The sequence below is a fragment of the Paroedura picta genome, chromosome 5 (genome assembly GCF_049243985.1).
Source record: "Paroedura picta isolate Pp20150507F chromosome 5, Ppicta_v3.0, whole genome shotgun sequence".
Lineage (NCBI taxonomy): Eukaryota > Metazoa > Chordata > Lepidosauria > Squamata > Gekkonidae > Paroedura > Paroedura picta.
The window spans coordinates 123,256,318-123,280,287 of NC_135373.1; the positions used below are offsets into that span (position 1 = coordinate 123,256,318).

The 23,970-nt window shown below is 48.9% G+C and overlaps 1 protein-coding gene across 7 annotated transcripts in view; it reads left to right on the forward strand.

The window, feature by feature from the left end:
* The window catches only part of PRKCQ (protein kinase C theta), a 50,922-nt gene extending 34,249 nt beyond the window's left edge, over nucleotides 1–16,673 (forward strand). For 4 of the 7 annotated variants that reach the window (XM_077340316.1, XM_077340313.1, XM_077340315.1 and 1 more), the window contains exons 8-18: nucleotides 532–661; nucleotides 1,229–1,338; nucleotides 1,667–1,784; nucleotides 2,576–2,751; nucleotides 4,322–4,495; nucleotides 5,497–5,588; nucleotides 6,324–6,386; nucleotides 7,045–7,183; nucleotides 8,662–8,850; nucleotides 9,538–9,666; nucleotides 12,712–13,264. In XM_077340316.1, the coding sequence (XP_077196431.1) occupies nucleotides 532–661; nucleotides 1,229–1,338; nucleotides 1,667–1,784; nucleotides 2,576–2,751; nucleotides 4,322–4,495; nucleotides 5,497–5,588; nucleotides 6,324–6,386; nucleotides 7,045–7,183; nucleotides 8,662–8,850; nucleotides 9,538–9,666; nucleotides 12,712–12,867 (1,476 nt within the window). In that variant the 3' untranslated portion in view covers nucleotides 12,868–13,264. Of the gene's footprint in view, nucleotides 1–531; nucleotides 662–1,228; nucleotides 1,339–1,666; nucleotides 1,785–2,575; nucleotides 2,752–4,321; nucleotides 4,496–5,496; nucleotides 5,589–6,323; nucleotides 6,387–7,044; nucleotides 7,188–8,661; nucleotides 8,851–9,537; nucleotides 9,667–12,711; nucleotides 13,265–14,118 lie in introns of those variants that run through there. The other 3 variants (XR_013231434.1, XM_077340314.1, XR_013231435.1) reach the window with 3 other exon arrangements.
* Nucleotides 16,674–23,970: the final 7,297 nt, after the last annotated feature.

A 23,970-nucleotide genomic window follows, 5' to 3' on the forward strand; every position in this document is an offset into this window, starting at 1 on the left:
GAAGGTCCCAGGTTCAGCCACCAGCATCTCCAGTAAAAGGACCAGGAAGTTGGTGATGTGAAGGAACTTGACAGCCACTCTGTGAGGCAGGTGGGACTGAGAGAGCTCTGAGAGAACTGTGATGTCCCAAGATCAGCCAGCAGGCCTCAGGTGTCTTAAAGCGGCTTACAATCGTCTTCCGTTCCTCTCCCCGCAACAGGCACCCTGTGAGGCAGGTGAGGGTGGGAGAGCTCTGAGAGAACTGTGACTGGCCCAAATGGCTGTGTGCGAAGGAGGAGTGGGGAAATCAGACCCAGTCCTCCAGATTAGAGTCCACCGAACCATAACACCATGCTGGCTCTCCAAAGTTATTCTTGCTACGTCTTCCTCAGAAGTAACCACCTACGTATAGAGGAAGCGAGCCGGCCTTTTAGTCTTTCCTCACCCGGGGACGAAGCGTTCGGTCCTAACGACAGCTGGGCCTGTGTTCAGATCCTGCAGGAGGCCGCCTGCTTGGGGTGCGCATTCACCCGTCCGCTCTCTTCCTTGCAGTTCCACAAGGAGCGGTTCAAGATCGACATGCCGCACCGCTTCAAAGTCTACAACTACAAGAGCCCGACCTTCTGCGACCACTGCGGCACGCTGCTCTGGGGCCTGGCGAGGCAGGGCTTGAAATGCGACGGTGAGGCAAGGGGCGGATCGGGGCCAGGCGGGACGCCCAGGGGGGGGGAGCACAATGCCGGGTCCCTCCTCCTGCTGTGGGCACATCTGCCCCCCTTTCTCTCTCATGAACACATGAACGTGTGGAATCAGACCCTCGAGGTCCATCAAGGCTTGCTTACTCTGACTGGCAGCCGCCCTCCTGGGTCTCAGGCTGCCTTCTTTCACATCCCCTACCGCCTGGTCCTTTTATCTGGGGATGCCGGGGATCGAACCTGGGGCCTTCTGCACACCAAGCAGAGGTTCTACCACTCAGCCACGGCCCTTCCTTCCCATCTCACTCTCCTTCTTGTTCCTTGAGGATCAGGCCTGGAGCGTCAGTTGGCAGCTTCTGGGTTGGGAAATACCTGGGGATTTGGGGGGCGGGGCTTGAGGAGGGCGGGGCCTGGGGAGGGGAGGGACTTCACTGGGGTTTAATGCCCTAGGGTCCACCTTCCAAAGTGGACATTTATTCCTGGCCAACGGATCCCTTTTGTGTAGTTTTGACCCCCAGCAGTTGATTCCCCCTCATTTGGTGTCTCTTTTGCAGCCTGTGCCATGAATGTCCATCACAAGTGCCAAAGCAAAGTGGCAAACCTATGTGGTGTCAACCAGAAGCTCATGGCTGAAGCGCTGGCACTGATTGAGAGCACGCAGCAGGTGGGTAAGCCCCACCAGATCGGCAGCTGCTCGACGGAGGGGGCTGGGGCATGCTTTCTGATCCAGAAGCCCCAGGGTTTCATGAAACCCTGGTTGAGAAAGCCTGCTATAACAGCTGCCCCCCAGGTGCAGATCTTCTCCGGCTAAAACTCCAAATCCAACGTTTTTCTCGTTGCTTGCAGAACAAATCCAAGGAACGAGTATATATGGAGAATTCCGCACTTATATTCTGTAACTGCCTGATGTTTACACATTTGTGATGTGAGTCTGCCTTCTCCGTCTTTCTCGCCCTCTCCCTCCCTTCCCTGGAAATAAATACACACGCCAGGCTCGAAGTTTGCGTGATCCAGAGCACATTACCCGGGACGGACCGCTTGAAATTCTCTCCCCCGACAGAGACGCTCCTTCGGCCCCTTCTGTGCCAGGCCCCCTAGCGGAGAAAAAAGGTATTGCATTCTGTCCTTCAATAATCCTCCTAAAGGAGGCGCTGTTTTCTCTGTCCTCAGGACTTCCCCTCCTGCTAGGTCCCCCCTGGCCACTGGGCTCCCCAGGCAATGGTGTAAGTCATCTTCTGTTGCCGTCACCTCTACTTCCCTGCCACCTCCTCGCCATCCCTGCCACCAAAGCTGCTCACGCTCCTTATTTCCTGGCCAGGTGCACATGGCCGGTATTGATCTCTCATACGGTTGTTTTTGCAAGAATTCATGAACCCCTAACGGGACAGGTGGGTGGAAGATTGCAGAGGGGGAGGGAACCTACCTGAATGGCATCTTGGCAATGCTACAACATCACTTCTGGCATGAACAAGATTAAATGTCGTTGTTTGGTCAGGGCACTCTAGGATTCACGAAAAAAAACTCTTCTGCTTAATCGTAATTTAACCATAGAGTTTGGGGCGAATCCTAGAGCGTCCTGCCTACACAATTTGGTCACTTCCAGTTTGCGCTGTAAGTGATGCTGCCATGTCGGCATGATGCCAATCTATCTGCTCTCCAATAAAATGGCAGTGGACGGGCATGCTCAGTTGGCCATTCTGTGTTCAGAGAGTCAAAGAGGAAGGAGTATTCACTTCCCTGGGAATTGAGAAGCAAGTGGAAGTTGGTGGGCAGAGGGAGTGCACCCCCTCACAAAAATTGAGCCACCACTGACGATGACCTGGAGACAACTTTGGGGGGTCCAGAAATTCTACCTCGAATGTAACCGGAGACTATTTTTAATGCTCGGCGATGTGCCCCAGAACCTCAAGGCATCTCCTGGGAATCTCCAGTAGAAGACATCCCGAGCCCCGATTACCCAGCGGTCCCTGAACCAAGGATAGAGCCCCATCCCGATCTGCCAAAGTTCACCATCGATGATTTCGTCTTGCACAAAATGTTGGGGAAAGGAAGTTTCGGCAAGGTACGTTTCGGCAAGGTACAAACCGTCGCTTGTATTCCGTTGCGCCCCTCCCCGATAAAAATTTCTCTGATTGACTTTGGGCCACTTGCAAGCGCTCATCAGCTACCTCAAATTCATTTTCAAGAAGCTACACAGGAGAGATCCTTGCGCCGTGAAGGCAGCTGACGGCAAAGCAACTTTTTAACAAATTTGCATGGCCAATCAAATTGCCAATGGCCAGTCAAAAACCCCACGGGGCAAGCCACCCTCCCCCACCCCCCGTGCACACACACACAGCTTGACGGGCACCCAGAAAAGTGTTGGAGATCCCTGAGCTCGGCTCTTCGTCTCCCTATTTCTCACCCAGTGCCAAGTCCTGTCGCTTTCCACGGTGGAACCAGCGTGGACTTGCATGGCAAGTTGCCAGTCACCGAAAAGGATCCCTTGAGCCAGCGTGGCATAGTGGTTAAGAGTGGCAGCTTCTGATGTGGCAAGCTGGGTTTGATTCCCACTCCTAAACATGCAGCCGGCTGGGTGACGTTGGGCTAATCACAGTTCTCCTGGGGCTGTTATTACAGAACAGCTTTCTTGGGGCTCTCTCGGCCCCACCTACCTCACAGGGTGTCTGTGATAGGGAGAGGAAGGGAAGGTGATGTGAAGATGCTCCAGGGCTCCTTCAGGCAGTGGAAATTGGGGTATAAAAACAACCTTCTTAAGAGCAGCGGCCTCTAATCTGGTGAGCCAGGTTTGATTTCCTGTTCCTCCACATGCAGCCAGCTGGGTGACCTTGGACTAGTCACAGCTCTGATAGTGCTGTTCTGACTGAGCAGTCCTGTCAGAAGCTCTCCCAGCCTCACCTCCCTCACAGGGTGTCTGTTGTGGGGAGAGGAAAGAGAAGACTATAGTTTACTATAGTTTCAGAGTCACAATTACACAGCTCGCTTTTTTCTGGTATTTTCCATTTACTGTGTACCCCAGTTTTTGTTTCTTGATATACATTAGGCCTTCTGGGTGACCTTGGGTCTGTCCCAATTCTCTCAGAGCTCCCTCAGCCTTACCTACCTCATCAGGTGTCTGTTGTGGAAAGAGGAAGGCAACTGTCGGATGCTTCAAGATACATGCTGGGCAACCTTGAACCAGTCCCAATTTCCTCAGAGCTCTCTCAGCCTCACCCACCTCACAGGGTGTCTGTTGCGGGGAGAGGAAAGGGAAGGCGACTGTAAGCCACTTTGAGACTCCTTTGGGTAGAAAAAAGTGGCATATAAAACCAACTCTTCTTCTTCTTCAGTAATATCAGGGCTCTCTCAGCCTCACCCACCTCACAGGGTGTCTGTTGTGGGGAGAGGAAGGGAAGGCGACTGTAGGCCACTTTGAGACTCCTTCGGGTAGAGAAAAGTGGCATATAAGAACCAACTCTTCTTCTTCTTCAGTGATATCAGGGCTCTCTCAGCCTCACCTACCTCACAGGTGTCTGTTGTGGGGAGAGGAAAGGGAAGGCAATTGGAAGCCGCTCTGAGCCTCCTTCGGGTAGGGAAAAGTGGTATATAAGAACCAACTCTTCTTCTTCTTCTTCTTCTTCTTCTTCTTCTTCTTCTTCTTCTTCCAGGTCTTCCTGGCAGAGTTGAAATCCACCAGTCAGTTTTTCGCCTTGAAGGCGCTGAAGAAGGACGTGGTGCTGATGGACGATGACGTCGAGTGTACGCTGGTGGAAAAGCGTGTCCTCTCACTGGCATGGGAGCACCCTTTCCTCACCCATGTCTTTTGCACATTCCAAACCAAGGTTCAGCCTACATATCTTTATGTATATATTTATATTCGGTTTTCTACGCTGCCTCTCTTGGGCGCTGCTGGCTCAGGGCGGTTCACAACATATATAACTATGAATCATCAAAAACAATAAAATGGTTGAATGTTGCTCATTACCCATATCAGCCACCAACCCCCCTGGGTTTTGCCTTCCGCCTCCTTATTCCCGAGCAGGGGGCGGGTTATTTAGGGAGGTCCCATTCTGATGATGTCATTTTCATTCACTGGTCACAATTAGGGTTGTGTGCAGTGGTGTCCAAATCGCCCTGGAAAAATCGATTCGGACGCCGCTATGCACGACCCAGTCACAACCAGCACCCTGGTGGGAGATCTCCATCTTACAGGCCCTTCAGAGCTGCGGAGGTTCCTATAGGGCCTGTAGTTTTTCCACGAGTTTGTTCCACCAGGTAGAGGCCAGGACCGAAAAGGCCCTTGCCCTGGTTAGCACAGGATGTATATCTCTAGGGTGCGGGAGAGGAAGGAGAGGCCATTGTAAGCCACTTTGACCATTTACGCACTGAGAACTTCACTGCCCCAGCTCCCATGTGGGGGCACAGATAGGGGGCGGACGAGGTGCACTGGGCCAAATGCTCCCCCATGTGGTGCAGGAAGAGGCGGGACAACCTGCCATGACAAAACTCCAGGCTGCAGCCTGGCATGAAACCGCCAGTGCGTAAACGGTCTTTGAGACACATGAGGTCTGCTGGGTGAGTCCCAGTTCTCTCAGAGTTTTCTCAGCCTCACCTACCTCACAGAGCGTCTGTTGTGAGGAGAGGAAGGTTAGGCAATTGTAAGCTGCTTTGAGTCTCCTTTGAGTAGTAAGCAGCTCTTCATTTGCCCATCTGTAAAACGAGCCTGGAGCAAAATTCATCACCTGAGACCCGAGCACCTTTGACACTGTTCCATTTCTCGTTTTTGGTGGTTTCAGCTGCCTCCTAAGTTCAAACAACCCCGTTCTTTGCCATTGTTCACTAGGAAAACCTCTTCTTTGTGATGGAATACCTCAATGGGGGAGATCTGATGTTTCATATTCAAATTTGCCACAAGTTCGACATAGGCAGAGCGAGGTAAGATGTTGCCTGTTTTTGCTATACATTCAGAGACATTATCCAGCGATAACCTTTCTGATTGGGGACAGTCCTTGGCAGGAAATTACCATCTTGTAATGGTTGGGAGCCTCCTTAGACAGCCATTTCCACCGCTGAACTACTCTGGTTGTGAAATTTTTCCTGATATCTAGCCGGTATAATTCTACATGTAGTTTCATAGAATCATAGAATCACAGAATCATAGAGTTGGAAGGGGCCATACAGGCCATCTAGTCCAACCCCCTGCTCAACGCAGGATCAGCCCAGAGCATCCTAAAGCATCCAAGAAAAGTGCGTATCCTACCTTTGCTTGAAGACTGCCAGTGAGGGGGAGCTCACCACCTCCTAAGGCAGCCTATTAGTTTAAACCCATCAATGCGGATCCTGGCCTTTGCTGCCAACAGGAACCTCTCCCTGCCCTCCTTCGAGCAAACCTTTCAATTACTTAAGAAGAGCAATCCTGTCCCCTCTCAACCTCCTCTTCTCCACACTGAACGTCCCCAAGCCCCTCAAGCAAGAAAAATGTGAATGCAGGAAAGTTTGAGTAAATACTCCTTATTTGGGTAACTAATGCCGGCTGGTTGTTCTTCTAACATTTAAGGTTTTGGGGGGGTTGCTTGACTTGTGAATTTCTCACTCTCTGGGTGTTTGCATAAGGACAATCCATATCTATGGAATGAAACAGTGGGTAAAATCAAAAACTGACTTTTTCAGGTTCTACGCAGCTGAAATTATTTGTGGCTTGCAGTTCCTTCATTCCAAAGGAATCATATACAGGTAGGATTATATTGCATATTGTGGGAGAGAGTGTGAACCATTTTTATTAATATAAAATGTAAATAAGGAAACAGGGTGCGCTTGGTCCATTTAAACTCTAGGTGGAGCTGCAGTGCAGGCTTTCTGATGCCCAGAGCCTGTCCTAGTTTTTCTGTCTCTCGTGTTTCTGCTCTGCATATAAATAAAATATAATCAAAATGTTATGGGGGGGGGGGGTGACATCTCTAGGAATTGCCAGCAGTCACTATGAAATCATCTGAAAACTGCTGTAGTTTGGACATCGAGTCCTCTAGGTACCTATGACACACTTTGTCATGCATGCCTTTCTGCGTGGCGGTATTTTCATTTTTTCATGCTACTACGGCAGCAAGAATCATATTGGCTCATCTGGACCACCAGAGTTATCGATTTGGTTTGATAAGCTGACAGAACTCTCCAAAACGGCTAAATTAACCAGTTTGGTTAATGGGAAAACAGCAGAAGAATTCCAAAAATATTGGCATTATTATACAGTGTATTTGGCTAAACAGATATCCAGAATCGGGTTTATATCATTTTAGTCCAAACTGATACTGATACTATTCATGTTTTCTGTTTATTCTCTTTTTTAAAAGCAGTATTTTCGGAACACCGGCCTAACCCACTTCTACCTTTGCAGAGACCTGAAGCTCGATAACGTTTTGTTAGACAAGGAAGGCCACATCAAGATCGCCGATTTCGGAATGTGCAAAGAGAACATGTTCGGAGACGACAAGACGAGCACCTTCTGCGGAACCCCCGACTACATTGCGCCGGAGGTAGGTAGGCATCGTGACCCTATTGCTCGTAATGTCTGTCATCCGCTATGAGCCACTATTGAGAAATGGAACATCCCTGTCCACGTGCAGTATATCTTTGTATTTGATGTTAGGAGAAAAGAACCACAGTGTCTTTTGCTCCATGCCTTACTTTAGGAAGTTTACAGGACCATCTGTCAAGAATTTTCTTGGTTTGGGTATTCAGTAGGGGTGGCCAAACTGTGGCTCTGGATGTCCATGGACTACAATTACCATGAGCCCCTGCCAGCTGATCGGCTCCTTCCAAAAGAACTCTCTGAATCTCGTTGGTTGCTGCTGCGGGAAACAATGTGCTGACTTTGATCGGTCTTTGGGCTTATCCAGCAGGGCTCTTCTTATAGTTCTGAAGAGTCGGCATTTTTCATTGGGTTGCCAGCCTCCAGGTGAGGCCTGGAGACCTCCTGGAATAGCAACTGATCACCAAGCTAGACAGATCAGTTCTCCTGGAGAAAACAGCTGCTTTGGAAGGTGGACTTTATGGAAGGTGAACTTTACCTCCCCCTCAGCATCTACCCCAAAATCTCTATGAATTTACCAGCCTGGAGCTAGTGACCCTATTAAGGGGAGGTAATTCTCCTGTGTGTATTCATTGCTCTTCCAGTTTTGCAAACACCCAAGTTGAATTTCTGGTTATCTCTTCCTGATTTCTGCTGGTTTTCAAACTTCTGCAATTCAAACCCAATTGCAATGTTTAACTGAGACTGTATCGCATTGATCTAGATTTACAATTTGTAAAAACCGATATAGCGCTCCCCAAACGTGTTGAGTCTATAGACCAGGCTTTCTCAACCAGGGTTTCATGGCCATGTCAACCTGCCCCCCCCAATGACTGAGGAAGGGCCTGGAGGGGGTGGGCAGGGGAAGGGGAAGGGCCCTGGGTGAGCATGGACAGAGCTCTGCTTCCCAACCATATTCTGCCAAATCGCACCACTTCTAGGGTTTCTCAAGACCTGAAACATCAAGGGTTTCTCAGCGCTAAAAAATTTAGGAACGGCTTATATGGATTTTCACTTTGTAAAATTGATGCAGGGACCCCCCAAATTTGTTGAGCCCGTGGGCATTTGGAGAACGAACCACCAAATCTTTTCCATGGGGTTCAGGTCCAGTCATCAAATATTGCAAGGTCCCAAGCCAAGTGTCCTCCTTTGACAAAAACAGCTGTTTCGGTATGGGAGCTTTCTGAAGACAGAAAGCCTCCTGGATTCTTCTCAAGAACATATTTCTCCAAGAGATGGAGGAAAGGCAAGACAAGCTGTTTGCTTCGGGAGAAATATGCTTTCGGGAAGAAGGAGCCCAAAAAACACACCGATGGACACTGTGTCTCCCTCGGACACCAAGCTGGGGATCACCCAAAGGGATATCACTAGTTGCAAAATATAAAGCATCTTCCCATCTTCAAGTCTTCCTTGTCTTCAATGGCCGACTTCCTTCAATGACAGATTCTCCTGGGACAGAAATACAACATGTCTGTAGACTGGTGGTCCTTCGGGGTCCTCTTATATGAAATGCTGATTGGCCAGTCTCCATTCCACGGCCAGGACGAAGAGGAGCTCTTTCAGTCGATCCGCATGGACAGCCCCTTCTATCCGCGCTGGCTCGACGGAAACGCTAGAGACCTTTTAGTGAAGGTGAGAAGAATGGGATGGAGGGACAGGTTTGCTCCCTCCAGGTTGGGGCTGGGGATCACCGACAGATGGTGGAGAGTTTAAAACAGGGGGTGGAGTGTTTAAAACCTTTTAGGGTAGTGATCGCCGTCTGCTTGGTTTCTGATAAGGGTTGTTTTCATGGGGGTTTAATGGAATCTATTGTTTTATACTTGTAAACCACTGCTAGACTTCCTGAGAGCAGCGGTATAAAAATCGAAAAATAAATTGGATGGATGGATGGATGGACGGACAGATGGACAGACAGGCAGATAGATAATAGCAGAATTCAATGCTCTTTAAGGGACAGACTCAGAGAGACGGTCCCTTAGATACACAGGGCCTAGACCCCGTAAGGCCTTAAAATACCAAAGAAGCAGTCCGCATAACATTGGCTGCATCTTCCTACATCCTAACAGTATCAGCAAACATTGTGGTATCAATCTGAGCTTCTGCATAGGGTTATGCAGAAGAGTTACCAACCTCCAGGTGGTGGCAGGAGATCTCATGGGGACCACACCAGACCTCCAGGCAAGAGAGCATCGATTCCCATCTAGCAAGCCTGATCAGAGGATCAGCCTTAATTGAGAAGATGGGGTCTTGGGAGGAGTGGGACCCCTGCCCTGAATCAGTTCAGACGGATTCTTGTTTTGTCTTCTGTTACTTCCCCAGCTTTTCGTACGAGAACCGGAGAGGAGGCTGGGAGCCAAGGGGAATATCCGACAGCACGTCTTCTTCCAGGAAATCGACTGGGAGGCTCTGGAAGGAAGAGCCGTGGAGCCCCCTTTCAGGCCCAGAGTGGTGAGAAAACACTTGCTGCCGTTCGGGGTGGAGGGTATGAGGATGGAGCGGAGGAGAGACTAAAGCGGAGGGCGTTTTCCACTCATTTGTTCTCTTGGGGTTGAGGGTTCTTGCAAAGGCGCCACCAACTGGCCAGACTTGTATTACACAGGCTCATTACCATCCCCAAACAAAATCCATTTGTTCCACATGATCTGAGTTTTAGTGAGTGCTGAGTGGTAAAAGAGTTAGATTCAAGTCCAGAAGCACCAGGCTCTGACCTAGATAGCCCAGGCGATCCTGATCACGCCAGATCTCAGACCTGCTAGGTCAGACCAGTGGTCCATCTAGTCCAGCATCCTAAGAACCTAAGAAGAGCCCTGCTGGGTCAGACCAGGGGTCCTTCTAGTCCAGCATCCTAAGAACAACAGAAGAGCCCTGCTGGGTCAGACCAGGGGTCCATCTAGTCCAGCATCCTAAGAACATCAGAAGAGCCCTGCTGGGTCAGACCAGTGGTCCTTCTTGTCCAGCTTCCTAAGAACATCAGAAGAGCCCTGCTGGGTCAGACCAGGGGTCCATCTAGTCCAGCATCCTAAGAACATCAGAAGAGCCCTGCTGGGTCAGACCAGTGGTCCTTCTAGTCCAGCATCCTAAGAACATCAGAAGAGCCCTGCTGGGTCAGACCAGGAGTCCATCTAGTCCAGCATCCTAAGAACATCAGAAGAGCCCTGCTGGGTCAGACCAGGGGTCCATCTAGTCCAGCATCCTAAGAACATCAGAAGAGCCCTGCTGGGTCAGACCAGTGGTCCTTCTAGTCCAGCATCCTAAGAACATCAGAAGAGCCCTGCTGGGTCAGACCAGGAGTCCATCTAGTCCAGCATCCTAAGAACATCAGAAGAGCCCTGCTGGGTCAGACCAGGGGTCCATCTAGTCCAGCATCCTGTCTCATACACTGGCCAAACAGCTCCTTTGGAGGTTCAACAAACAAGGCATAGAAGCCAAGGCCTTCCCCTGAGGTTGCCTCCTGGCTCTCGGCCACCATGGCTCACAACCCTTTATAGATTAATCATCCATGAATCCATCTAATCCCTTTTGATGGATGTTTATTCCTGTGCATGCCCCTTGCCTGTTGCCTGCCTGCTTTCTCTCTGTTGCAGTTATAAGGATGTGTTTGTGCTGTTTTGTTTTCGCTGTCATTATTTTCCTGTTTGTTTGCTAATAGTAGTTTTTAATTTTGGCTGTGCCTTTCTTGTTGGCTGTAGTTTGATTGTTGTTTTATTTTTAATTTCTGTTAGCTGCATTGGGGATCTCCCTGTAGGGATAGAAAGGTGGGTTAGAAATGTTTAAAATGAAGAGATATATCAAGCAATAAACAGTCTTTTCAGAACCACAGTCTCTCCCCTCCCCCCTTTCTGCAAATGACTATAAAATTAATGCTCTTCCAATCCAGTCCAGTTCTCCATTTTGGGGACCAGGCATTCTATTATTTGTTTATTAATTTATAATTAAATTTCTAGATTTTGCACACACACCCCTGGACTGGTGGCCTCCAAAACAGAATCTCAGAGAGTGCCATCTGTGAGCTTTCAGCCAATTGCCTTCAATAAGAAAACTCCATTTGCTGGAAAATCTCTTTATTAGTGATAGCAACGATGCTAACTACCTGGAAGCTTTGCTAAGACTAAACATCTGCTGCCTGTCGCTCTGCCTTAACCTCCAGCTTGGTGTATTGTTTAGGAGATCAGATGATTCCCCGCTCCCCTACATGCAGCCAGCTGGGTGACCTTGAGCTCCCCACAGCACTGATAAAGCTGTTCATTTGCAGATATTTATGGCCGCAATTTGCTTAAAATTACTAGTAGTCCTGAACTGTGATTTGACATTTTGGGGGGTTTAATGTTTTTAACATTTTATTTCATGTATTTGTATCTATGTTATAAGCCACCTTGAGCTCCAAAAGGAAGAAAGGCAGTGAGGAAATGTTTTAAATAAATTATCACTAATACTGACCCTGCTTAGCTTCTGGGAGATCAGGCTACCCTGGGCTTCCCATTTATGTTTTTTGCTCCGTTTCACTAATCTAATCTGAAGCACCAGACTTGATTCCCCACTCCTCCTCTACATCCAACCAGCTGGGTGACCGTGGGCCTGTCACAGTTCTTTCGGAGCTTGCTCAGCCTCATCTACTTCACGGTGTCTGTTGTGGGAAGAGGAAGGGTAGGCAAAATTGCAAGCCACTTTGGGGGCTCCTTTATCTAGTAAAAAGCAGGGTACAAAAAAAAACAACTCTGTTTGAAATGACTTTTTTGCTTTAACGAATTTTTAAAATATGGATACCTGCACGTTTCCCCCCTGGGGATAAAAAGAAGTTGACAAGTGGCATTTGCCAGTGAGGTCTCACCCCACCCCACATCCTGCCCACTCCTGTCTCCACCTCCTAATTCTCTGGGTATTTCCCAAGCCAGAGCTGGTAGCCCTAGGTGTAAACTGCACAGAGCTTTTATTCCAACCCCAGACTGATTCAGTCCCTGCCCTCTACACAGAATGCGATTTCCGTTTGGATTTGGGGGCGATTTAAATTTTCCTTCTGCAGCAAGAAGGATTGATCCGGAGTGACCCTACCTTTATTGTGCGGTATCTTGGAGTGCTTTTAATGCTCAATATATTTTAAAATCCGGATTGGGAACCTCTGATAGGCTACTCCTGGTCATGTGACACGCTTGCCTTAAAGGAGAAGTCCCTAATTTCTCTCAACTTCTGTTGGTCCTGGATTTTTCCTCCCTCCTCTGCCTTTTTCGATCTTCTCCCCCACCCCTCCAAGAAAAGAAAGAGCTCCCTGCCTGGCTCCTCTCCCCCCCCCTTCAAAAAAAGAAAGAAAGAGGTTTGGCTACCCCCCCCCTTCTGAACTCCCCTAACCACGTGCAGAAGACTTTCCTGTTTCGATGGGGGGGGGGAAGATCCGAGTTCAAAGCGATCTGAATTCAACAGGATTGACAATGGAATAAACAAACTAAGTGCAGACTCTGCCCTACACTCCTAACTCTGATTTCTTTCTCCCTCGGCAAGAAATCGCCCGGCGATTACAGCAACTTTGACAAGGAATTTCTGAGCGAGAAACCCCGTCTGTCATACGGAGATGGAGCCCTCATTAACAGCATGGACCAGAACATGTTCAGAAACTTTTCGTTTACCAGCCCCGTCATGGAGAAGTTGCTGTGCTGAGAACCGGAACTAGAAGTGCCCCTGCCCGGAAAGAATCTCCCGACTGGCTGACCTTCTTCTTCTCTTCTCCTGAAGGCGGGCTGACAGAACTTCCTCGTAGCTCTAGACCAGGGGTGGCCACACTGTGGCTCTCCAGATGTCCATGGACTACAATTCCCACGATCCCTTGTCAAGGGAATCTGTCTCCTCCATAGGCTCTGCCCAACTAATCAGAAGAAACTCCCCCAATCTGGATTTTGCAACCCTAAATAGCCTGGCTGCATGCGACGGTGTGTTTTCTATGTTTCAGCTACCTAAACCTCATGTATGCCTTTTGCTCTTGCAAGATCATGTGAGATTCCCATCCTTTGCACCGGATTCCAATCCTGCAAGATCTTACACCAGGGGTAGTCAAACTGCGGCCCTCCAGATGTCCATGGACCACAATTCCCAGGAGCCCCTGCCAGCAGGGGCTTCTGGGAATTGTAGTCCATGGACATCTGGAGGGCCGCAGTTTGACTACCCCTGTCTTACACAGTCTCTCCTCTTCGTGAGCTCCGCTGAGCTCTTGGGCCTTCCGTAGCGACCCCTTGTGGGAACCTCTACGAAAGATCAGCTCCTTGGTTATCGGGGCCTCATGAAATGCCACACCCCAACAAGTTATTTTATCTTCTAGAGCAGGGATCCCCAACGTGGTGCCCACGGCACTGTGGCATCTGCTACCACAACATGAGGATTTTCATTGGGTGACTGCGGGCAAGCCACAGCATCCATTTTATAGCTTTCTCCGCCCCCTGCAGCAGCCATTTTGTGGCTGACACTGCCTCCTGCAATAGCCATTTTGTGCTGACTCCGTCCCTTGCAGCAGCCATTTTGCAGCTGCACCCTCTGGGACGTGTCAGAATTACGAATGCACCGCCAGATCGAAAAAATGGGAGACACCCTGCTCTAGAGGTTGCACGACTTGACTTCTCCCATCAAAAGCCTCCCTGTTTTTTAGCATGCTAACTGGACTTCCTATGTTTGGTGGGCAATTTAGGCATCTTCTGTACTCAGTTGCAAAGAAAGCATGTTTTCCAACCACCCTTTTTGTAGATGGGGGAAATGCAACTCTTTCCCTCCATGGCTGCAATTACAGTGGCGCTATAGAAATTAAGGCACCTATTGGCTAGAGCCAGTGACATCAATGCTCATGAACTACAAAACTCCCCCTTTTATTTTAAGGACTTTGGCTTTTGGTTTTATTGAGTCCTCTATGCTTTTGCTTCCCAGTGCAGGAGTTCACAGCGAAAAAGAAAGAGCAACCAAGGCCATTTATCAAATCTGTAATGTGCAGCTTGGATTCGTACAATGGTGTTCCCAATTCGGTGAGCAGTCAAGGTGTTTGAGCTCTGAAACAGCTTCATGCCTACAGTCTGCTGGTATGAGATATCTCAGGTGGCAGGTATGAAAAAAGACTTTACCTACATGGCCTGGGTTCAAATCTCCCATGAAATCGGCTCGATGAACTTGGGCTACTCACATCCCTTTGGCCTAAACTCACTCACAGGGTTGTTGTGAGGGGGAGAAATGGAGAAAGGAGAACCATTTTTGCTGTACGGAGCTCTTTGGAGGAAGGGCTAGATAGGATGTACTGCAGGGGAAGAGACAGTTTCTGCCTTTCAGAGCCGATAACGCAGCTAGAAAGGCCCAACGTTCACTCAGTAGCTTTAAGCAAGCCGTCCTTCCTAATGTGCTTATAATGGGATTGCCAGGCAGGAGGGAGTTCCTGGGAGAAAAATTAATAAGAAAAATAAGGCCTTGTCTACTTACAGGAATTTCTTACCAGATCGTTCTTTGCTGGTCCTAGGTAGCTCTAGGAATCACTAAGATCACCTCTTCTTACCACAGAGTTTCTATTGCTTCCTAGAGTTACCTTTTGTCCCTTCTGCGTAGATCTAGGGGCATTTCCGCACATGGTTAAAATTAATGTTATGCCAGCTGAATGGCATAGCGCTAAATATTATCGAGCTTTCTGGCCACTCTGCAAACTTTTGCAGTCTTGCTCCAGTCTGCTGCCTTTTCACACTTTTTACCCTCTACAAGTGCTGCTGGAAATGGCGGAAGAGAGCTACACTCTTCCACCTGTCAATCAAGCCAGACACCCTTTCTCCATGTTTTAAAGGCCCATGATGCCTGCTAAGTTTGGTGTAGTGGTTAGGAGTCCAGACTTCTAATTTGGCATGCCAGGTTCGATTCTGCACTCCTCCACATGCAACCAGCTGGGTCACCTTGGGCTCGCCACGGCACTGATAAAATTGTTCTGACTGAGCAGTGATATCAGGGCTCTCTCAGCCTCACCCACCCCACAGGGTGTCTGTTGTGGGGAGAGGAAAGGGAAGGTGACTGTAAGCTGCTTTGAGCCTCCTTCAGGTAGGGAAAAGCAGCATATAAGAACCAACTCTTCTTCTTCTAATTTTTTAAATTGATCCTTCTCCATTTAAACACCTATGCATCTAATCATAGAGGCATAGTGCTTTTTGAACACCACTCCTTATGAAGTCACGAGTTTTTATACTTTTAAAAATTAATCTCATTCCTGATTGGGGGGGGGGACTTTAGAGAGGCATGCTTTGTGTTTCAACTTTGGGAGAATATTATTTCTGGCATCGCCTGCATGCTTCTCCGCCTAGTCGTTGCTCCAGGCTGTTCTTTATTTTTTAAAAGCATTTCCCATCCCCCAGAAGAAGGGAGAGGAAGGCAGGTGCAAGGGCGAGACACTGGAGGCGGACGTAGCGCTTCTTCGCCTCCACACATTTTTTGGGCTGGTGGCCTGTTGGTTGCTCTCCCTTAGCTAGTGCTAAATAGGTTGGGGAATCCACTTTATGCGATTCTCCAACTAGCGCTTGAAAATGGAGGATGTAGCCAGCTGGTTACTGGCAAGACACTGGATGTTAATGATGTCATGCGGAGTGGCTGGAATGAAGTGTCTTCACAAGGTAAATTTATGGCATGTGGAAAGGCCCTTGGAATTGCCAGGAACCCTATGCTAAGGACGTCCTGTCGATGAGGCCTTTTTTTTTCCTTTTTTCTCCTGCTACTGCTTCTAGTAGGCTGTAGGCAATGAGGCCAAGTGGGGGCTTCTGTTTTCCAACCCCCCTTTTTACTAGGTGGGGAAAATGCAATTCTTTCCCTTCTCAGGTTGCAGCTACAGTTGCCACGTGGAAATGCAAGCACCTATTGGCTACTACCCACACTGCTGTGGCCAACCAGTGCATTTCCTGGCACCTGCTTATTTCTTCCCTTCCCCACAGGAATATGTGTCAGAGGCCTTAACGTTTTCTTGCACTTTCCAATGTTTTATGATTGGACCCAACCCCCCCCCCCCAGCAGCCATTTTGTGGTTGGCCACAGACACCCCATGGCAGCCATTTTGTTGTGGCCCCCCAACTCTCTTGCAGAAGGACCAGCAGGCTCAACAAAGTCAGACGCCCCCTGTAAGATTTGTAATAGGTCTGGAAGCTTCCAGAAGGTAGCTGAAGATCTCCCGGCATTGCAACAAATCCCCAGGGAATAGAGATTCATTTTCCTGGAGAAAATGGCCACCTTGGAAGGTGGACTTTATGCTATTGTACCCCACTGAAATCCCTCCCCTCCCCAAATCAATGGTACACCCCCTCCAAAGCCAGTTTGATGCATCTTTGGTTTTCCCCTTCAGTGTGTAGAAGACGTCGGAGCATGAATCCTCAGCACGGTCATGGAGTTGAGTTAGAACTGTTAATGTGAATTCTTTCTTCACTGTATATGATGTTTGTACAGGTTAATAAAATGTCGTCCGTAGACATGGATGCGGGTATGTTTCTGGGGGAACCGGTTGGGAGCGTTCCTAGAAGAACAAGTTCCGACGACAAGAGCGTTAACAGCAGACATGAGAACTGAATTTGATTATGGAGTCCTGTGGCACCTTTAAGATCAACAGTTTAATTCCAGGTATAAGAACGCTTCAGGGGTTTCTCAAAGGTAAAAAATGTCGAGAAAGTTTGGACCAGAGTTATGCTAATAATATCAGAGTCCAGAAGCACCTTTAAGACCAACAAAGATTGATTCAGGGCGTGAGCTTTCGAGTGCAAGCACTCTTCGTCAGACTAAGAACTCCTTACATGACCGTGGGAATATATAGCAAAAATTAATTCTGTTACATTAGTAGACTGTGTCACACAACCAAAGACAGCCAATGATCATTCTTTGTCAAAACAGCCAATCAATCCCCCGGAATTCAGTTGTCGTTTACAAAAACAAAAGGAGAAACAAAACCGCCTGGGTCGGTGATCAAAGGGTCTCACCTCCCCATATGCTGCTTGCCCCATCAGTCTCCAGAGTTATGATAGTAAACGTGCAGCTCCCAGAGCTGGACTGTAGGTGGCAGTGTTACCTCTCAGGTGAATCCTCTGGCAGGCAGAGACAAGCCTATCTATGGTATTTTTCCACCCAAGAGGCATTCACCCTTCCTAAACTGCTTGCTTCAAAGGCAGGACATCTGAAACACTACTTAGAGAATTAGTCCATCAATGATTATTTCCCACTAAGGCTATATGAAACCTCCATGTTCACAGGCAGTGTACCTCTGAATACTAGTTGGGAAGGCTTCGGTTTCTGGGCTTTTGCTGTGGGTGTTCTAGGGCAGTGGTCCCCAACGTTTTTCGGGCCGGGGGGGGGGGAGGGAGGTGCAGGTGCCAGCACGTGAGCAGGTGCAAACACGCAGGCGTGGTATCTCTGAGCCTGTGCGTTTGCGCCCGCCGGCGCCCGTGCCTCCCTCCCCCTCCCTCCCCGCCGTGGCCCAGTACTGAGGGCTTCACAGCCCAATACTGGTCCGCAGCCCAGGGGTTGGGGGAAGATTGTTCTAGGGCAACTAAGAACTTAAGAACATAAAGGAAGCCTTGTTGGATCAGGGCAATGGCCCATCCAGTCCAATGCTCCACGTGGCCAAAACCCAGGTGCCATCAGGAGATCTACCAGTGGGGCCAGAACTCCAGAACTCCCAATGTACCCCCCCAAGCACCAAGAATGTGGAGCATCAGTGCCCCAGACATAAGAATGTAAGAGAAGCTGTGCTGGATTAAGCCAATGGCCCATCCAGTCCAACCCTCTATGTCACACAGGGGATGAAAACCAGGTTCTTGATGGCTCAAGAGGTCCACCAGCCGGGTCATAAGAACATAAGAGAAGCCATGTTGGATCAGACCTGTAGCTCATCCAGTCCAATACTTTGAGTCACACAGTGACCCAAACCAGGTACCATCAAGAGATCCACCAACGGAGTCCTAAGAACTAAGAACCATAAGAAATGTCTAGGGTGAAATCATAGAGTATCCAGTGGTTCCTAGAGGAGCCTTATATCACTTCTGGGCTGTTACAGGAAGTGATGTAGTGCCACACACCATGCTGCCTTTTCCCCCTTCCTGCCACAGCTCTGAGAAAGCTTGACTTCCCTTCTCAGAGGGCACCGATGAACCCAGCTGGATCACCACTCTGTATCGGGCCTGTGTACTTTCCCACAAAAGCCAACCCCCAAAATTATTTATTATGAAAGCATTAGGTTGTGCTTGCCCCACCCCCTCAAAGCGTGGCCTCTTGGGACCCCAACAAGGAGGTTATGTCACCCACTGTTGACTCCCCGAGGACGTGCTACTTAGAGGCATACTGCTCCTGAACGTGGAGGTTCCATTTAGCCGTCACAGCTAATAGCAGTTTGTTAAACCTGTCCCTCAGCAACCTGGCAGTGACTCACATGCCCAACTGAGAACCGTTATTAGAAATGAAGATGTCAGAGCATCTTCCGATCCTGTGTGAGTCAAAGAGCATGACGTCTCGTGTTCCAGGTGTCATTGTGGAGCTGAATTGCATCTTGCCCACTTCGAAGGCACTTCTAAAGACGCCTGAACATTTTGCTCGGCCTTTCCGCCCCTCACTCTTTTTTGAAGCCAGTTTGCTAGGGTTACTGGACGCCAGCCGGGATCGGGTTCCCAGATCCAAGATGGGAAGCTGCAAGAGATTTGGGGAGGGACCTCAGAGCGTCCCTTCACTCTAAGGCAGGGGTAGTCAAACTGCGGCCCTCCAGATGTCCATGGACTACAATTCCCAGGAGCCCCCTGCCAGCAAATGCTGGCAGGGGGCTCCTGGGAATTGTAGTCCATGGACATCTGGAGGGCCGCAGTTTGACTACCCCTGCTCTAAGGGAATGGATCTCTGCTGGCTGGAGATGAGCTGTAATTCTGGGGGACCCCACTTGGAGGCTGGCACCCCTGCGGCACTGGCAGGGCTTGGGTCCCTACCCCCCCCACCCGCCCCACCCCACCCCCTCTTCTTGCTCATGCCAGCTTGGCAAGCGGGGAACTTGGCACCAAGGGCCCGGTGACTCAGGGCCTATTCCAATGCCCCAAGTCACACGGTCCTTTGAGCACAAAAACGCTCTTCCATCAGAATCGCAAAGGACCAGCTAAGCCGCCGGGCTTTGAGCCGGCCGGCCGGATGCTATTGTGGCTGGGCCCGACGCTTAGTTCAGCACAGCCCTGGGACAATGGGCCACCCAGGGAGGGAAGGGGCAGCGTGTATCCAAGTGACCTTCGCCAAAGCCACAGCAGGCCGGGGCCCCCAAAGAGCAGGGGCATCGGCCCAAGGGAAGGCTTGCCAGTCTCCAGGGGGCGGCTGGAGAGATCCCCAAAGAGCAAATGGTCTCCAGGTGGCAGAGATCTAGGGTTGGCCATGGGGTGGAGCCGGGAGGGGGCAAGATTTGGGGCAGGGAGGGACCTCGGGAGAGTGTGATGCCATAGAGTGTGATGCCATAGACTCCACCCTCCCAAGCAGCCCTTTTCTCCAGGGGGGTTGAGCTCTGTCTCTTGGAGATAGTGTTGGGGAGTACTTTGGGGGTTGAGCCGGAAGTAGATCGGATTTAGGACAGGAAGTGACCTTGGTGGGGTATAGCGCTGTAGCGGCCACCCTCCGAAGCAGCTAGTTCTCCTTCTGGAACTGATCACTTGAGTCTGTAATTCCAGGGGATCCCCAGGTCCCCCCTGCGGCCTGACATCCCTTGATGAGTTCCGCAGGAGAAAATGGCTGCCTTAGGGGGTGGAGTCTATAGCCTCTCCACCCCTAATCCCGCCCTCCCCGGGCTCCACCCCTAAACTTTCCTGGACTGTCCCAACAAGGAGCCGACAACCCAACCGCTCCATATGCCTGCGAGCCTGCAGCTGGGTCAGAGTCCTGTAAGGTTGCCCCCTCCCAGGGGGTAATTCAACAGGTGAAGACCCGTCAGCCATGATACAAGCAGGAGAAATTGAGTTTCAAGCTGGCGATGGCAAATAACAGTTTATTCCAATGCAAAACGATTCCTCAAACTTTCCAAATAAACAAACTACTAGGTATATTCCGTTTTCGCTGTCTTTGTCAGTGATATGTGATACTCTTAACATTTTATGAATGAATCCTCTTTAGATAACATCTTTTCAATGATGAAAATGTATCAGAAGAATATAAACCTAACCCTATGGCGATATGTTAGTGTACACGGTTCACTCTCCAAAGCGTTCTACAGTCTCCGATATACAGGGGTCTACAAGTATTGACATCACAAAGTGTAAATGCTCAAGGTACCGAAAACGGAAATATGGAGTTCGCTTATTTGGAAAGTTTGAGAAATTGTTTTGCATTGGAATAAACTGTTATTTGCTATCACTAGTTTGAAACACCTGCCAGGGGGTGGCTGGGGAATCTCCCAGATTACAATGATTATCATTTATCATACGGCATGCGTGTAATATAGCCAGGGGATGCTGAGATTGCCTGGCAGCTGGACAAGAGATGTTCCAAGGTCGTTTGCCATTGCCTGACCCACACGGCACGACCCTGGTATGCCTCGGAGACAGCCCTTGCAAGATCTAGCCGGGACGAACCCTGCTGAACTTTCAAGATCTGATGGAATGAGGGAGACCGGTTCCCCAGTGGGACCTGGGGATCCCCCGGTTTCACCGCTCATCTCCAGATGACTGAGATCAGCTCCCTCGGATAAAAAGGCCGCTTTGGAGGGTGGACCCAATAGCAGTACTGCACTGAGGACCCTCCCCACCCCAAATCTTGCTTGCCTCTTCTCCCATCATCACGACGTGTCTCAAGGTTGCAGAGATCAGCTTCCCTTTGGGGCTAGACTCCTCGAGACTGGACTCCCCTTCCCACGCCCCACATCCCACAGGCTCCACTCCCAATATTTCCAGGTATCTCCCATGAAAATTAAATTTTAAGCTGCAGGTTAAACCTGTCCATACCATGCAAGGAAGGTCCTTTTTTCCCCTCAGCTGTTGCATGGGCAATGTGCACCTTTCAAGCGATCGCTTGTTCTCATCAATCTTTGGAACTCACCGCCACAGTTGTGCTCCGTAATCGTGCTGGGTAATCAACAGCTCTTGCATCAGCTTGGTCGGGTGACAGAGAGCGGAGGGAGGAAAAGGGACTTCACAGATCTTTGTGTTTTGTTCATTTGCTTGCTACAGCCCATGGGTTTGACATTTGTGGGCGGCAGACGATAGAGGGTGCTCGAGATTTATGAACGGCTCATGGGTTTCTGCTGTGGAACAGCACTTGGCTATAGAGAATGGGGAAACCTATGCTTAGACAAATCTCTGCCCTGCCAGCCCTGGTTAGAAGAGAAACAATGTTAGAAAATACATAGGATATTGAAAAAATTGATTTAAAAATTATAGCAGGAAACGTTGGAAATGTCAAGAATAGATGGAACTTTTAATCATATGTGGTGGACTTGCTAAAAAGAGAAAAAATATTCCAGACAGAAATACATGGAAGAATACAAAACATATTAAAATTCCATTCTTTTATGGACTCTAAGCATATGCAATTGGGAATATTACTTAGACTATAAAAAGGATCAGAAGAGATATTTTACGGATCCCAGTGCCCATGTAGATTAAAGGGATCAGTGCCCCTGAAGAAAATGAACTCCATCAAAGAACACTGAGGTCCTTCCAACCCCTACCCAGCTCTACCCCCAAAGTCTCCAGGTATTTCCCAACCCAGAGCTGGAAGTCCTGGAATACATGCTGACTACTGCTAGAACTATTTCTGCAGCAAAATGGAAACACACTGTTTGTCCAAGCTGAGGAGACTGGAATGCTAAAATGGCTGAATATGCAATTAAATGACTAACGTCATTTCTGAAAAATAGGTCAATGTTGAAGTTTTTGAGGAAAGATGGAGAGTCTACAATGAGAACAGTCGCGAAAGCAGTAGCTAGAAACTTCCTTTTTAAAAAAAACCCTGTATAACTAACTGTATATAGAATTAGAAGTTATATCCCAACAACAATAGTTCAGTTCTAGGTATAACTTTTCATGTGCACACTTCCTTAGCTACCTTGAAGGAGATGTTGCCAAGCTGGCCCGGGATTCTGGTTTCGGGTAAGGGCTTCATCTGGGCATGGAACTGGGATCACTGTGGGCAGACAAATAGTTGGGAATTTCCTGCATTCTGCAAGGGGTTGGACTAGATGACCTTGGAGGTTCCTTCCAACTCCAGGATTCTGTGATTCTATTATTACAGATAGGTGTGGAGCGGTTAGTTGCCAGGAAGGGTTTTGTTGTTGTTGTTGTTAGTTGCAAAGTCATGTCTGACCCATCGCGACCCCATAGACAATGATACTCCAGGCCTTCCTGTCCTCTACCATTCCCCAGAGTCCATTTAAGTTTGCACCGACTGCTTCAGTGACTCCATCCAGCCACTGCATTCTCTGTCGTCCCCTTCTTCTTTTGCCCTCAATCGCTCCCAGCATTAGGCTCTTCTCCAGGGAGTCCTTCCTTCTCATGAGGTGGCCAAAGTATTTGAGTTTCATCTTCAGGATCTGGCCTTCTAAGGAGGCTGGGCTGATCTCCTCTAAGACTGACCGGTTTGTTCGCCTTGCAGCCCAAGGGACTCGCAAGAGTCTTCTCCAGCACCAGAGTTCAAAAGCCTCAAGTCTTTGACGCTCGGCCTTCTAGAGTCAAGATGCAGGTATGCCCCCCAGAAGAAGCTTAAGATCTTCACATGTTGATGTGGTGGTCCCAAGCCTGAAAAAGGTTCATCTGGCCTCAATCTAGGCCAGGGCCATTTTGGACATGGCCCCAGCCTGGCGGAATGAGCTGCCAGTTGAGATCCAGACCCTGATCAAACTACCCAGGTTCCACAGGGCCTGCAAAAAGATGCTCTTCTGCCAGGATTATGGTTGAGGCCGAAATGAACTAATATAGTTGACAGAATCTAGGGGTCTCCCTCCATTCATTTCCAGGGTATTTCCACCTCTAAACTCAAAGGTGAATTTAAAGGGGGAAATCACATTACGGTCATAAGTTTACTGACAGGTGGATTGAAAATGGATTGAAAATGGAGCACAGCAAGGTTTTATCCATTGTTTTAACTGTGATTTTAATTGCATGAGGTATAATGTAAATGGCCCCGAGTCTGCTTGTGGGGAGGGGCAGTCTATAAAACTAATAATAAATAAGTAACTGGGTGATAAATATAGCTAAGATTGGACTAATCGCAAAATTGAGAAACATTTCAACCTTCCAGGAAACTCAATGGGGACCTCAAAGAGGCTGTTTTATTGCCAAGGAATATCAGAAACAGACTAGAATACGAGAATCGTGAATTACAAGTTAATGCAACACTCAGGACTTTGGAACCTCCAGGGCTTAACAGCGATATTGGGTTCTTATCTCGCTGCACATGCTAAGTCACTCAGTTCTCGCATCTATTTATTAACTCTTTTATTATCTGTAGGCTAATTTGCTATTCCCTGGCTTTTACCAACTTCTTTAATCACAGATATACTTATCGTTCAGTTACATAATCATCTTGAGTCCAATAAGCAGTTACTGGCAACTAACCTCTTTCTCTCTTTCTCTCTCTCTCACACACAAACACATGCACACACAGAAGAGATGTCAGGGAGTGAACCTGGGAACTTCCTCACAGAAAACAGATGTTCTACCACTGAGCCACAGCCCCTTCCTAATAACACAGGGATTCCCAACCAGGGATCCACAGAAATTCTGAAGGGGATTCGTAGGAGCTCTGATGGGGTCCCTGGAAGCTCTGAGGTGG